Source organism: Drosophila hydei, unplaced genomic scaffold (assembly GCF_003285905.1).
Source record: "Drosophila hydei strain 15085-1641.00,03,60 unplaced genomic scaffold, DhydRS2 tig00000001-arrow-pilon, whole genome shotgun sequence".
NCBI classification, from domain to species: Eukaryota; Metazoa; Arthropoda; class Insecta; order Diptera; family Drosophilidae; genus Drosophila; species Drosophila hydei.
In genome coordinates this window covers 4016315-4032434 of record NW_022045643.1, presented here as the reverse complement: position 1 = coordinate 4032434, position 16120 = coordinate 4016315, and the positions used below count along the sequence as shown (strand labels likewise).

The 16120-nt window shown below is 42.4% G+C and overlaps 1 protein-coding gene across 3 annotated transcripts in view; it reads left to right on the top strand.

Moving 5' to 3' along the window:
- The first annotated feature begins 7575 nt into the window (after positions 1-7575).
- The window catches only part of LOC111594840 (protein vein), a 33183-nt gene continuing 24638 nt past the window's right edge, over positions 7576-16120 (top strand). For all 3 annotated transcript variants that reach the window (XM_023308305.2, XM_023308306.2, XM_030225314.1), the window contains exon 1: positions 7576-9314. In XM_023308305.2, coding sequence (XP_023164073.2) covers positions 7949-9314 — 1366 coding nt within the window. In that variant the 5' untranslated portion in view covers positions 7576-7948. The remainder of the gene's footprint in view (positions 9315-16120) is intronic.

Genomic DNA, 16120 nt, shown 5'->3' with positions numbered 1-16120 from the left:
AATGTGTTTGACATATATTTCTGTTGGAAATACGTTGGAATACGTCATATGACCGGATGATAACTCATACAATTCGAGCTGACATATTTCCGTTGCTATTGTGCTTGATTTCTGCTATTGATACTATCGCATAGTGCCAGCGTTTTAACGCAACGGAAGCGTCTATAATCGTCGGATCAAGATATTTTTTTCTGTTTGAAAGTCTGATTCATATATCATATATATCTAATTTAAGCTGGGCAAATATAGACCAATTATTACTCACTATTTGGATTGACCTATGAATATTCCCACTCTCCTTTATCCGTTATCAATTGCAAATTAGTCTGCAGCCCAACACCTGGGCTTGCGAAATGATATGTTCCAATAGTTGGGAAATTTTAAAATTTGGAATGCCGGATCTATATCATATAAAATTGTTCAAATATCGTCGATTGGAATACAAATAGAGTAGTTCTTGAGAGTCAACATAGATCAATTATTACTCACCTTTTGACTTGACCTCCGTGTATTCCATCTCTCTCCGTTTCTATCTCCCTCTCTCTTTGACCGTGAGCCTCATCGATGGGCCAATTAGACGCCAAGTCAACACTTAGGCATGTGAAATTAGATAAATACATTCATTAATTTATTTTGCGCTCAACGACGGGTCAACCCCCGGCCAACCTCTGAGCTGCTGAGCTCCTGAGCTGTTCAGCTCGCCACAAATCATCAAAAGTCATTTAGCAAACATTTGAAGTTGAAAAATAGCCGTCAGCTTGCTTCAATGCACTTGAAGAGAGCCAACCGCAAGGTGGACGTCAGCCGGGCAGACGGGAGAAGGGTGGAATGGGCTAACTCCGGAGTAAGACGGCAAGAGGTAATGGATGTAAGGGGTAAGGGCAAACGGCGGCAACTTTTTACGGAAGCAGCTCAGGTACAGGTACAGAAAGTCAAACCAAAGAGTCACGTCACGCGTGGGTGCCCAGCAGTTCCACTCCCAGACCCAGACCCAGAGACAGTGTCAGCGACAGAGACAGAGGCAGACCTCAGAGCTAGTCCCAGTCTCAGAGCGTACTTAGCACTGTTGAATAATTTCCACGACCACGAAACCCAATTGAAATTAGAGCCCGAGCTCAGTAACAGACCCAGAGTCAGAGTCAGAGTCAGAGTCAGAGCCAAAGCCAGGCCGAGCCACATGTCGCCGCTAACAACCTGAATGGCTCTGTCCCCTGTCCCCTCCCTCTTGTTGCTGCTGTTGCTTCTGGTGTAAGCCAAGTGCATTTTCATTTCCATTTCCTCGGACTCGCTACTGGCTGCTACTCATAATGCGGAAGATTGCACCGAACCAAAGTGTAGAGCTGTAGAGCTGTAGAGTTGAGCCTCGACTTCGTTCCGATCCGTTCCATTCTCGCGCCCCTGCCACAGTTCGCTTATCTGTTCGCTCAGATCTTGAGGTTTCTGCGTTCTGTATTTCTGGCTGGCTGGCAAGTTTTTAACACAATTTAGTGGCTGCGGCGGCTGATGATGATCGCAAGGGTGCCACCCGGAGACAGCTAAAGAAAAAGTGACACAGGTGCAGCAGGAGAGGGGGCAGCTGGAGGAGAGCAACTGGTACCACTACCATCGCTGTCTTGAATTACTTGCAACAGAAACTAAAAACTGCCAGAGAAACAAATTTGAATTTCATTTACTTTCATTGCAATTACCACAACAGAGATCGTTAGATATTCGAAGACAGGGTATGCTAGATACCGATGCATTGGTATGCCAATTCCGATGCCGTTTACTAAGCAATCACGCGGCTATTGAGTGCTTCAAATCAAACTTTGTTCCTCTTATCAAGTGCTACTCTAATTATAAACCTTTAAATGTCCAATTCTGGTAAAAAAAAGTTTCCGCAAGGCGAGTGTCAGACATTAAATCCGTAGTTGCCTCGTCTGATGACTAAGATCACACATGATATCACTGCTAAATCATTATTAGTCTTATCTCGTCGAAACTTGTTTCAGCTAATAACACGATGTTAAATATCCATTATAAAGCGATCAAATCAATGACGAGCAAAGCAGATGCGGTTCAAATGGGTTTTATTGACTGCACTCCAGTTCGCGTTTAATAGAAGCAAACATATTCATTTTTTCCTTCATTTCTATTGGCATAGAACTCAATGTTTATACTTTTACTTAAATTATAAGATATTAATGATAATAAAAAGTGACTTGAAAGTGGTGTGAAGAAAGCGTTTTTGCCCAATTCTAAACCGAAACTCAAACACATTTTGTTAGTCACTAAAGGAGAACAAACTGCATTTTATAATACTTTTTAGTCTGTCTAATTCTATATAAAATTTAAAGGCTTCGCTTGGCTTGGTGAACTAAAATAATTACTGCTTAGTATTGAATTATTGGCTCATATGTTAGATTGAAAATTATTATCGTATATTCGATGTGCTTACTCAAAAAATATACTTCATTATTTTTCTTAGTCTTAATATTTTTTATGAATATATTTCATATTCAATATTAAATTAAAGCACATCGCTTGGATTGTTAAATTAGGCAAATAAATCCAAGTCACAACTAAATCAGCTATAAACTACTTTGATTCGGTTGTCTCTTTGTAGAGTTTCCTTTGTATGTGTATGTGTGTGTGAAAAGTCATTTAGGAAAATTACACAATCATTTGTGTAGTTTCTGTGTTTATTTTTGTTTTGTTTTTTTGGCTCTCAAGTAGTTACCAAAATAAAAAAGAAAATATGGCTGAGAATTTAAGTTGTTTTGCTTTTTTAGCCATTTAATTTTCATTATTTTCTTAACGCTGACGCTGGCTGCGCAGCTGGCGTCGGTGTTGGCGTTGGCGTTGCGCCTGCGCGCATTTCAAAATTGCTTTTGGAAAATTTGTTTTTATATGTTTGTTATTGTTGTGGGTTTTCAGTGGTGCGTTTTACTGTTGTTATTGTTGTTCTACTTACTAGGTGTACGTGTGTGTGTGTGTGTGTGTGTTTGTTGATGATGCAATGACTCTGCGCTTGGCAGCTGTTGTCTATTGCCGTCTGTGTGTGTCTCGGTCTTGGTCGCTGTTTCTGTTTCTGTTCTACGGCTCAGCCCCCGTCGGGATTCAGAGGTTTGTTTATAAGGTCCACTAGTTCGAGTATTTCCTGCACTTCCGCAAGTCTCGGATGCAGAGCAGCAGTCACAGCAGCCACTACAGTTGATTCCCAGTGGCAAACAATGCCCTCCGATTGTTGCCTGCCCGCAGTTTGCAGCTTTTCAAACATGCCTCATTCACTCCCGCTCGCTGTCTACCTGTCTGGACGACAGGTGCTGGGGACCCACAGTTACACTTCCTCATCCACTTCCGGTGCCAAAAACCTCACTGAATGCCCGATTAGATATATGTGCGAAGCTCTTGTCATGCATCTAATTTAAGACAGAGCAAAAGTGTGCGATATATTGTTAATCTTATCACAACAATTCATGACATGTCTTAGCCCATTCGTCCTTTCACCCAACTTTCAGAACCCGCTTGTTGTAAAAATTTGCGACCAGAAGCTTATTATTTTATTTTGGTGACCTTCTTATGAACTTGACGGCTTTTTGGACTACGTGCGTGCAGTCATGATGACGGGGATTCCTATAGATAACAATATATATATATATTCATTGGTACTGCTCTCGTCTGGCCTTAGACTTTGCTCTTTCATATCTTTCTTCAGCTCTGAGATCTAATAATTGGTAGTTTTCGGTCAGATAGATAAGAATAATTGTGTTAACTTGGTATTAACCCGGTATCACCCTAACGCCCCTCTTTTTTATACACCAATCACCCTCCCCTCATCACCTTCCGCCATCCCTCTTAAAATCAGGCTTTTGCTGACGAAGCGCCAGCATTGAGGTTTCAGGTTTTCTTACAATGCGGCACTTGTCACCAGCTCTGGGGCAAGGCGAGGCGATCGTTTTTTGTTTTTTTTTTTTTTTTATTATTTGCCGCTTGGCTCCGCTTCTTTTATTGTTATGCGCGGTGCGTAGAACAAGTGGAAGCTTTGTTTGACAACAACAACAACAAGAAGAACAACAATTATAATAACAACAATAACAGCATTAGCAGCAACTGGTAAAAACGTTAAGTTTACACGACTTCCAACCGGCGACAGCTTCACCGGACAACTTGGTCTCCTTCTTCTGTGTTGGGGGCTTGACATTTGACAATAAAGCAAATAATCATGGGAAAAAGCTGAGCTGCCAGCTCACTCTGAAAACACCTGTGTGTGTCTGTGAGTGTGCGAGTCTGTCGATGTTCGTTCTCCTCTCCGTAAAACACTCTTAAAATAAAAAAAAATAACCTAAATACTAAATGCTAAATCACTAATATATCCCAAAAATAAATCCCTTTTAATCTCTAACCTAATCTAAACGATTACAGGTGACTAATTTGACAAGCTATTTGATTGATATAAATATATTATATATATATATATATATATATATATATATATTTAAGTGAATAATGAACAGTTTTACGTATGTTATTTCTTATCAGCTTTTCAGATAATAACTCCATTCGATTTTAGTTCGCATAAATAGCTGCAGAATTTAAAGCGAAATTTCAATTGGCGCACGAAAGGCCATTAGAGCGTGCTTAGTTCCGAAAGTGTCTTGCGTTTCCTGAACAAACAATTTCTGTTCGTGGTGTTGCTAAAAAGCTCTACAACCATAACAATAATTAATTGTAAGTAAAGGTGAAGATTTTTAATAAATTTTTATTTATGAGCACTTTGATGAACTGTGGGTATTTATTAAATATTATTTAAATTATGCTGGCTATAAAGTAAACGTTATGTAAGGTAAGGAATTTTAATATTGTCGGGTATTGCGTAACATGTTACGTTTTAGTGTGTCATGCAACTGCCAAATAATATTAATATAATACTTACATACTTAATATTCCTCTCTCGAAAAGAGGCTAATTAAACGTAACTTCTGATATAAAAATTAAATAAATTTAAAATTTTTACGTTCAAATTCGAATAATAAATCGTTTGATTCATTGGATTTCACATACATAACGTTGCTTCTAATTCTATTCTAAAATAAATAAATAATTACGTCTATAAAATACATTGCAAAAATCAGCAGTCCCTTTTATTTAATTTCGCGCTCTTTAATTCAAATTGATTAAATGCATTCGAACTTTTTGCATGGCCGTGTTCGGCGAGCGAACTACGTATAACCATGCAACATCAAACCTGGACATGGAACACAACTACAACCTAAGTTAACAGTCTAACAGTGCCATTCGGGGCTTAACATATCCATTTTGAGTATAACATACATCTGAGAAGTTTCTGTTAATTTTTATTCCAATTTTGCATTCATTTTGAATTATATTTTTCACAATTTGCTATTAAAATGGCCAAAACCTACTTCAATATAACATTAGAATATAAATGTAAATTCAAAAGCTGAAATAAGGCGCAAAGTCTGTGAATAAATAATAGATGCACTTACTGCAAACGATCGTATATGCTCGGCTGGTTGACTGGTTACGATGCGATGGCGGTTCGATTTATGCAGCGCAACGTAAGCGTTTGCGTGCCGTTACGTTTAGTGTTAGTCCGCTGCAAACACTCAACGGCGACGGGTCAGATACGCGCGTGTCGGCAAACCGCAAACCGAGAACTGATAAAAAAATAAAAAAAAACATATAGAGTCGAGTCAAATGCAGACCGAGACACTGAGGCATCGTGTGTATGTGAATTTCAAATTGAATTTAATTTTATTTCATTTTCTGTGCGGTGCGTGAAACAAAAACAAAAATATATTATAAACAAAAACAAAAACAAAAAACGACGAAATTTTTATTCACGAAAATAGGGAATAAAAAATATATAAATAAAAATAAAGCCGAACGACTTTATGAATAATACAATTGCTTTCGCATATCACGATCAACATCGATTGCTGAGTGCAGGTGAAAAGCTTGAAGAATTTCATCAGATTTCGATTATCGAGCAAGGACTTTCAATTTTCAATTGAATTTCGAGCTGATATTTATTGATTGATAAGCCTTTCGCACAATTTGCCGAGTGACAAAAATAAAAGAAAAAATAAACTTTGCACAAACCATAACAACAGAAGCGGCGGCAACAAGAACAACAGTATAAACTGCAATTGCCACAGCCACAGGCAACATCAACTGCTCCGTCCAGCAAACAACTGACATCGTCTGTCTACATCTGATACACAAATATATATACTTATAATTCACATATATGCATATGTGTCTATATAAAAAACGATCGGGATCGATTTAGTGTGTGCGTGTGCAATATACATGCTGCGACGATCCTCCTATATAATCGGCAACAACACACAGACACATATACACAGAGCATATATAATAATATATATATAAAATATATATCTAGGCAGAGTAGAAGATATATGCGTATGAGCTGAACGCGGCGCACTCTGCTCTGCTTTTTTCTTTTATAATTACTTTTGTCTAAAATTAGAAAACGTGTGTGTTGTCTTCGTCGGGTGTGTTGTACGTGCGTGTGTGTCTGTTTGACTCTGTGTCTGTGTGTCTGCTATATCAACATCATCATCAGCATCAGCAGCATCATCATCATCGTCATCAGCGTCATCAGCGACAACAGAGTCAGCGCAAGTGTGTGTGTATGTGTGTGCCAGAAAACACTTCACAACAGTGAATCAGGCAGCGACTACGGCAACGCCAACGGCAACGACTACGGCTACGGCTACGTCTACGGCAACGGCAACGGCTACAGCAACGACTACTGCTACGGCACGTCTATATAGATAGATCGCGTATACGGCAAGTCAAACATTAGCATTATCGAAAAAAAAGCAGCAAAAAGTGTATCTCACAGCTACGCGCGCAGCGAGGATTACAATTACAACAGCAGCGCCAGCAGCAGCGACGCGAACGAAGCGTCGCATTGCACGCACGAGAAGACGAAGCTGCCAATCGGCAAAGAGCCGACGGTAGCCGAACAGCTTGCCGAGTCGCACACGAAACGCGCGCGCGTGAAAAACGTCGTGAAAAACGCGCAAAGCGACAACAAATAGTAAAACGAAACAGCAACAGCAACAGCAGCAGCAGCAGTGGCAACAACAACAACAACGGCAAAATAGATCCACAGCATAAAAACTTTAAATCAAACGCCACGCGACGACCTTAAGTCTACGTCCATTCAAGAGGTAGGGGGTGGGCGTGGCCATAGCTCAGTGCGTCGACTCCAAGGCGCTCAAGTGAAACGCGAACGCGAACGCGAGCGTTAACGCGAACGAATAAAATAAAATCAAATAATATTCTAAACAAAATAAATGCAACAACAGCAAGCGAACGAACAAGCAAACCAGCAACAACAGCAACAGCAACAACAACGACAGCGACGACAATAATAACAGCAACAATAACAAATACAAACAGCAATTTATTTATTTAAAGATATACAAATACATTTTTTGCATTGCCAAAGCAGACGATCGGGCCAAAATGAGTCACCAGCAACAGCAAGAGCAGCAGCAACAACAGCAACAGCAACAAGAACAGCAGCAGCAACAGCAACAGCAACAGCCAAAAAAGTTCTCAAAGTGCTCATAAATATTATGCTAGAAATTGTTAAACATTTACTGTCTCTACCCCACTCACTCAACGGGTCTCTCTCTCTTTCCGTCTCTCTCGCGTCGCGTCTCTCTGTTGCTGTCCCTCAAAATGCTACGAAATTATCGAAAGTATTTGCAGGATAAACGAAAATACGACAAGGCACAGCGACGACGCAACGACGGCTACATTTGCCAGCAATAGACAGACAAAAGCAAAAACAGCAGCAACTAGCAACAGCAGCAACAGCAACTACTACGATAAGCGATATACAGCAATCGATAGTTGATTTGTAAATAAAGCTAGGGCAACAGCAACAACAACTTTGGAGGACGCCATGTATGCGCAACATGTGCGCAAATGGAGTCTAAAAACGCAACCGAAACTAATGTCATTGATATCGATAGCAATCTTCGTCAGCTACATGTTGCTATTGATCACATGTGCGCCGACGATAACAACAGCTGCAGCGGCAGCAGCAACAGCAATCGAAAATCAACACCAGCAGCAGCAAAGATCATGGGAATCAGAAGAAAGCAGCTACTACATTGCGCTGCCACCGCAGCAGCAGCAGCAAGAGCGGCAAGAGCAGCAACAGCAGCAACAGCTGGCGGACAATGGCAGCGGGAGCAGTGAAAGCGTCGGCAGCAACATCGACAACAATATCTTAAGTAGGCTGCTTAGCCGGCCCAGCAATAGTCTTAGTAGCACTAGCAACATTAAGTTAAGGCCAGCAACAGTATTCGACGTAGGCAGCGATAGCGATGCGGCTGTACAACAACAACAGCAGCAACATATTGCTGCGGTGACAACGCAGCAGCAGCAGTCACAGCAACAAGTTCCAAATATGCTAATAAATAGTCAAAGATATAAATTATTAAACAATGGCATGTCGCCGAGCAGTAAAACACGACGTTATGCGCTCCAACAGCAACAGCAGCAATTGCAGCAGCAACATCAGCACCAGCAGCAGTTACAGCTTAGCAGCTATGCGCGGCAACTGCAGCTGCAACAGCAAAATGTTACCGCCTATAACTATAGCAGCAGAGTTACAGCCGCAGCGCAACGTTATCTCATTGAGTCCTATGAAGTGCCAGAGAGCAGCCAGGAGCTGGCGGCGCGCAATCGTCGCGACTTTGGCAGCGACAATGGCCAGCGGAAGTATCGCGGCCATCGACAGCAGCAGCAGGAGGCAAAGCGCGAATATCGCCTCCAACGGCAGCATCAGCGTCAACAGCAGCGGCAGCAGCAGCGACACCAGCAGCGACGAAAACATCCACGAAAACATCGGAATAAGCTGGGCGCTGGTCGCTACTGTTCCGCTCGGGAACCCGACCAGCTGGCGTATGCGGCGCCCACAGTGATTATGGGCGTGTTTATCTCGAGGACGGCCAATCGGCCGGCTAATTTCTCGGCAACAATGAAGGTGTTGCAAGTGTACAAGAAGCAGCGGGACTTGCAGCTGCCGCAGCTCGTTCGGTTTCAGTTCGCGCAGCGCAACGGAAGCGGCGTGTGCGACATCTACAGGGAGCGTCCGCAGGTGCGCGGACTGATCCATTTCAATCTGGAGCAGTCCTCCGACATACCCTACATGATGTTTGTGCAGCAAACGAATCCCGGCAACTTCTCCATATTGGGCCAGCCCATTCGCGCGACGGATAAGGTGCGTGAGTCAGTCCAAGCGGCTGTGAACGAAAATTATGGTGAGTACCTAAACGAATTCTTTAAAGATATATTTATATATACAGTCTGTCAAGAAACACTTTACACAGTGGAAAAAATCTCAATTTTTTGACTTTATGTAAAAAAATAAAGAGTTTTTGTTTAATTTAACTAATTTTTTTTAATGGTTACCTGTTTAATAGGTATTTTTAAATCAAATTATAGAAAACAGAAACAAAAACAATAATGGTGAAACTTAAAAAACAACAAAAACTTAGATTACTCATATTTTACACTGTCAAGAAACTCTTTACACATTTTGTTCTCTTCATCTGTTTTGCTCTGATTCTAAGAAATAACGGGGCTTTACCGTTAACTATGCCTTTAGAATCTGTCTATGCATCTCTATTTTTGTGTTTATTTTTCACTTTGTGCGAAATTTGGCTGAGTACACATATAAAAGCAATACAAATTTTGATTAATAATGCCCGGAAAGAGATTAAGCTTCGATGTTGTCCAATTGATCTTCTACAATCGGCAGTTGGGCAAATCAGTTCCAGAATTAGTGGAAATGTTTTCTGTGTCAAGAAAAACCATATACAACGTTCTCAGTCGCGCGGAAATGAGGGAAGACTTGAGGCAAAGGGTGTGGGTGGCCGAAAAAAAAAGATATCTGATCGGGCAAGCCGCCTTATGATGCGAAAGATCAAATCAAATCCCCAAATCTCGACCAGAACTCTTGCCAAGGAGCTCAAAGAAGAGTGTGGTGTGGATGTGTCCCACGAAACGATCCGTCAGGCTATTCTACGGCATGGGTATTCTTTGAAAGTGGCACGTAAGAAACCCTTGCTGTCGTCGACAAATGTGGAAAAGCGCTTCTGTTTTGCTCTTACTATGCTTAGGCACCCAGAGGAGTATTGAAAGGACGTTATATTTTGCGACGAGACCAAAATAATGTTGTATTACAACGAAGGTCCGCCCAAAGTATGGCGAAAGGTCTCTAAAGCTTACGACAAAGCGAATATCATTCCAACAGTCAAATTTGGAAAGCTGTCGGTTATGGTTTGGGCCTGCATTTCCAGCCAAGGAGTCGGTGAATTGGTATTCATTGAAAACACAATGAATGCCGAGCAATATTTTTTAACCAAATTTGGCTTTATTAGTGAAAATCGGCCAACTTTTAAATTTTACCAAGACAACGATCCAAAACATAAGGAGTATAATGTACGTAATTGGTTGCTTTACAACTGCGGAAAGGTCTTGGATACACCACCCCAAAGCCCAGATCTCAACCCAATCGAACATGCGTGGTCTTATTTAAAGCAAAAGGTTGGAAAAAGGAATCCAACCAACCGTGGACAGCTAAAAGCTTTCGTACTGGAAGAGTGGCAGAAGATACCCCTAGAGTATATTCAAAACTTGGTCAACTCAATGAAAAGAAGACTCCAACATGTACAGAATGCTAAGGGGGGCCATACTAAATATTAAGTATTTCAAAATTAGTTATAATTAGTTTTACATTTTAAATTTAGAACAATATATAAGAAGTGTGTAAAGAGTTTCTTGACAGTGTAAAATATGAGTAATCTAAGTTTTTGTTGTTTTTTAAGTTTCACCATTATTGTTTTTGTTTCTGTTTTCTATAATTTGATTTAAAAATACCTATTAAACAGGTAACCATTAAAAAAAATTAGTTAAATTAAACAAAAACTCTTTATTTTTTTACATAAAGTCAAAAAATTGAGATTTTTTCCACTGTGTAAAGTGTTTCTTGACAGACTGTATGTTAGTCCGATACAGTTTAAGAAAATATGAGAGAGTCTGAGTCACATTAGAGTTGAACTTTGTTAGACACTCAAAGTTATCAATGCTTTCTATCTCGCTTTATTTTCCTTTTCTTCTTTTTTGTTGCTGTTTAATGAAAATTTACCTTTTTTTATGCTGAATTTCTTATTTGCCAACTTCACGCTCTGCTAATATCCACCAGACCGAAATAATTTTATGCAACATACTCACACACACACACTTAGTTGGAGTCGTCGCACATGCGCCGGCGATTGCAATTTTCCAAGTCAGCTCTGCATCCAGGCAGCAGTTGCTGCTGTTGCTGCCGCTGCTTCCTCTACAATTTGGCGGCTGCGCAGCAACAAGCAAAGCTCAGCTCTAGAATTGATTGTTGCTGCTGCTGCTGCTGTTGCTAGTTGCACATTTTAATTAAATTCGCATTAATTTTGTGCTGCTCCCCAAGTTGGAAAAACTTTGAAAACTCATTTCTTCTGGCCTTCGTCTCAACGGCTGGCATCTGCAGTCGACCTTTGCGGTTTGCCGTACCCAGCCCTAAGTTCTTATTGTTGTTGTTGTTGTTGTAATTATTGTTGCGTTGCGGTTCATGACGTTTGCGTCTGTAACGCGACTAAGTGCGCCCAACAAGATACCCGACATCCAACAATATGAGAGTATATATATAGTATATATATATCTGTGTGTGTGTGTCTACACCGCCCCCGCCCTCGCTTTTTTATTGTCTTTTACTCGTCTTTGCTTTGTTTCAGCGCGGTCGCAATTAGATTTTTAATTCATGTTTTGCTGCTGCTGCTGCCGCTGCTGCTGTTGCTGCTGCGTCTTCTTTGGCTTCCGTCATGCCTGTCGCACACAGCGAGAAACGGGGCAGCGGCGAGGGCGCGGCTGAGGCAGAGGTAGCCCTTCTTCTCCTCTCTTCTTCAGCTTCTTCTTTTTTTGTTTGAAATCAGAAATCAGCTGCAATCAGCTGTTCTGGCTGCTGCCCCTCTTAGAGTCTCGTGCTCTCTTTGCCTCTGTCTCTGCCGCTTCTCCAGTCTCAATTTGTGTTTATTTACTTTTAGCTGCTGCCCGCCGCACGCCCGCCTTGCCAATTGTTCCTTTCAGCTTCATCAATGAATGGGGGGAACTGTGTGCCGCGGCGCACAGGATATTTACTTTTTCGTTTTGAGATTGATTTATTTTGCCAGCTTTGGGCTTCAGCTTTTGTTGGGCTCTTTGTTTGCAAGCGCAGCGAAAAATTTGCATCTGCCTTTTCAATTCCCCACATTTCTCTTCCATTATAGAGGCTCAATTTCGTTTCCCCAACTGCTGATTGGCAAATGTCTTAACAGCTACTTCATGCACCAAATGCATACATAATCCATAGCGTTACGCCCACGCCCTGTGAACAGCATTCAGTTTGCGTCTCAGCATTTGCATATCAATGGACACAAATCAAAAGCTGGCCATAAAATCGAAGCCAATCAATGTCAGCGCCAAACGCAGATCTAACACAATGAAGAAATTAAAAGACCAAAATAAAAGAGCCACAAAAACCATAAACCGTTTACAAGGAGCTGCTGCGACCAACTGATTCCACAACTGGCAGACGCGAACCGGTTCGAGGCGCGCCAGTCATACGCACCGTGCGCCGCATAGAGCCGGAGCCGAGCTCTCCGGTCCGCGCTGCTCTGCTTGAAACTGATTAAATGCATTCGAACTCGTCTGAATCGGTATTTTCATGAATTAACTGGTCAATATTATTGTCCAATTTGCACCCACGCAACATCTCCATTTCTCACCATTAGCCGCCACAGCAGCCCAAATCTGACTTTAAATATAAAACCCCCCAACAACAGCAACAAAAAGGCCATGTGAAAAATAAATAAAAAAATATATAAATGTTTCATTCTTTCGCTCGCTGTGGCTGCTATTGTTTTTGGCATTGGGCTATTATAGTTGAAATTTTGGTTCTTTATCTTTATTTATGTGACTACTGTTGTTGCTGTTGCTGCTGCTGCTGTTGTTGTTGTTGCTGAGGTGTTAAGTAAATTAGCTGCTCATAAAACATCATTTGCTTTTGTGTGCTCGTCGTTACCACCAGCAGCAGCAGCATCGATTGTTGTTGTTGCTACTGCTGCTGCTGCTTCTGGTTGTTTGTTTTGGTTAAAAGCGGAGACAAACTGGCAGTGCTCGAAATGCTGCCAAGCGTAGACCAGAAGCATTCGGAACAGCAGCAAAAGCAAAGCGACGACAGCAACACCTTCAATCAGTGCAGCCCGCAATGACACCTTCCTCTATCTATTTACAATATTATATAATATACGAATGCAACATTGAAAATCAATTTGCGGTTTTATGTTTTGTCACAGCGCCAACGCCAATCCAACTGGCAAGCATATACATTTCAATAGCTAGACAAGATATATTGTAGCTTTTGCTCAAACCTTGACTGTGAGTTTCCACTTACACAAGCCGTGTGGAAAACTCTGATAGCTACTCTGGTTGCACTTGTCGCCATAGAATGTTTAGCAAGCGATTGCACAAGCGGAAAACGATTTAACAGCGACAGCAGCAGCAGCGGCAGCAGCAGCAACTATTTATTTAGGTCAACGCCTACGTTGCAGAGAGACAAACTTAGTCAACGGCACCCACAATTCATCATAGCTGGTGCGTCTGGCTACCTGGTCAGAAGGCTTTTTTTCTTGGCGCTGCTCATTTAGCGTCACGCCAGAGAAGATCCAACAGCAGCAACCAGAGCAACAACAACAACTGCGACGGCTCTTCGAGTTTTCGTTTTTGGTAATTAAGTATGAATGCCGGCGCTAGACGCAGCTAAAACCAAATGAACAACTAGCGAGGGCTGCCAAGGAGGGGGCTGCGATATGAGATTTGCTGCGGGGGTACCAGCTAAGGGGGCCCCATTGGTAGCGGTACCTAGGGGCCGTTTGGCATGCGGGAAATAGAAAATTATAACGAAATGAAATGAAATTTTCAAATGGCATCGCATGCTGCTGCTGCTGCTGCTCGCCACTCGCCACTCGCCAATGCCCCACGCCAGCAACAGTCGCCAGCCGTTTATGAGTTTTACGCTATTTCTGGCCCCGCCGACAGCAGCAGCAGCAACACTAACAACAGTCACAGCTGAAAAGCATTTCGAGTATAGGAAGATGTCGATGTCGATGTCGTCGCCATCGTCATCAGCCGCCGACGCCGCCGCCGCCGTCGCCGCCTTGCCAAAAATATTATGCTTGTTAGAGCCAAACCACTTCTGCCTCTTGTCTACCCCAACTAACGACCGGCTGTAATTCACATTTGGAAATCAGAGATGCTGCACTGAGAGATCTCAGTGCAGTGCAGTGCAATGCCAGGCCGACCAAAACACCTAAGTTCCCCTCGAGTGGCGCTAATGGAGCCGCATTGCACTCGCTGCCAACATCAATGGCAGCCACTGTTCTCAGCTCTCAAGTGCTCGGCCCACTCGATCTTAATGGCCAGGCACTCAGCACAGTGAAGCATCCGTCTTAAGCAGGGCCAAGCGGATGTGACATAATCCCAGCCCAGTCAGCTAGCTCTCCATGCTAGCCATGCAAGCCCAAATGCATATAACGCATGCCATTCATAAGATCCCGTCAACAGATTCAGATCTATGTCGGCGATATCAAAGCCCAGCAAACGCCCCACAGGTGGCGCATCCAAACTGAAAGCTTTGCCAACTCGATTTGCCCATTCCAACAACGTACTCTGAATGCCCTAATAAAGTTGTGAAAGTGGCGAGAGACTAAATATATAAAGCTTATAAATAAGAGCTACGACTGCTCGATGTATCGCAATATATCAATTTTGTACTTATTAAGTTATCCTATAATAGCGTATTAGGCTTGATGCTTGAGGATATATTGAGAATAGTTTCTGTCTTTAGATTCTAGCAGATTTAGAACTGGATAAGCTTGTATTTCAATTACAAAGTAAACATTTTCGATTGGGTCACAAAGCTTTCGACATATGCAGCATGCCGCTTAGCTCCAGTTTGGCTTAAATGCTTAGCTTGTGGCCCAAAAGCCCCGCTCAATTAGCCAGTCAAAATTTTTGCGTTAATTTTCGCGGCACTTGCGGCACATTCCAAATAAATAGCCAGCGCAGCTAAGATAAATGATAAGATGCGTGTGGCTGTTGTTGTTGTTGTTGTTGCCGTTGCTGTTGTTGCCACTAATTGTTTTGCCTTGCTGTTAATTTGTGCCCGCATAAACGCAGTGCCCTGGGCCAACTTCTGCTCCACTAAAGCAGCCCCCGCCTCCTCCTCCCCCTGCCTGTCTCAGCTTCCCTCTCAGTCTCTCTCTCTCCCTCTGTCCATCTGTCTATCTCTGTCGGCTGCCCATTAGGAATGGAAAAACGCTTCAACAGTTGCGCACGCGGCCAAGATTAATGAACCTCGCTCATCTTAGTCAAAATTGATCGATATTTGAGCTGAGATCTCTTTGGATAGAGATTCATTATTAGTTTCCCATGATACTTGCCACATTAATGATTCCATTTCGTTTTGTTTTTGGCCAAGACTGCAATTTGCGTTGGCGGCATTTGAATTTGGCTTTTGAACTATTTCTGTTTGGCGGAAATGGAAGTGTAACTGACCGCTTACTGTGGCAACTGCAGCAGCTCGCAGCTCGCAGCTCGCAAATTGCAAGTTGTTGGCCATCTTAATTACGCATTAATTACATCAAACATTAATAATGCGACATGGCCATTGCCAGAGTCGTAGCCGGAGCCAGAGTCAAGGCTGGGGCCGACTGCTGTTGGCTCATCTATCTACTTCAGTGGCAGCAACACCTTCTTGGCTATCGCTTGGTCTGCTGCAAATGCAACAGCAGCAACTACAACCTGCAACCTGCAACCTGCCACTGCCCCTGCCACAACTTCAACAATGTCGACAACGTCTGCGCTTGAAAAATTTGCCTTTGATATTGCCAGATTCAAGTTCTGGGTGCCTCTTGGGCTCCCCTGTTGCATGCCACATGTGCTGCCGCTGCAGCTCCGACTGTTGCTGTGGCTGTGGCAGGCAATATTTTCT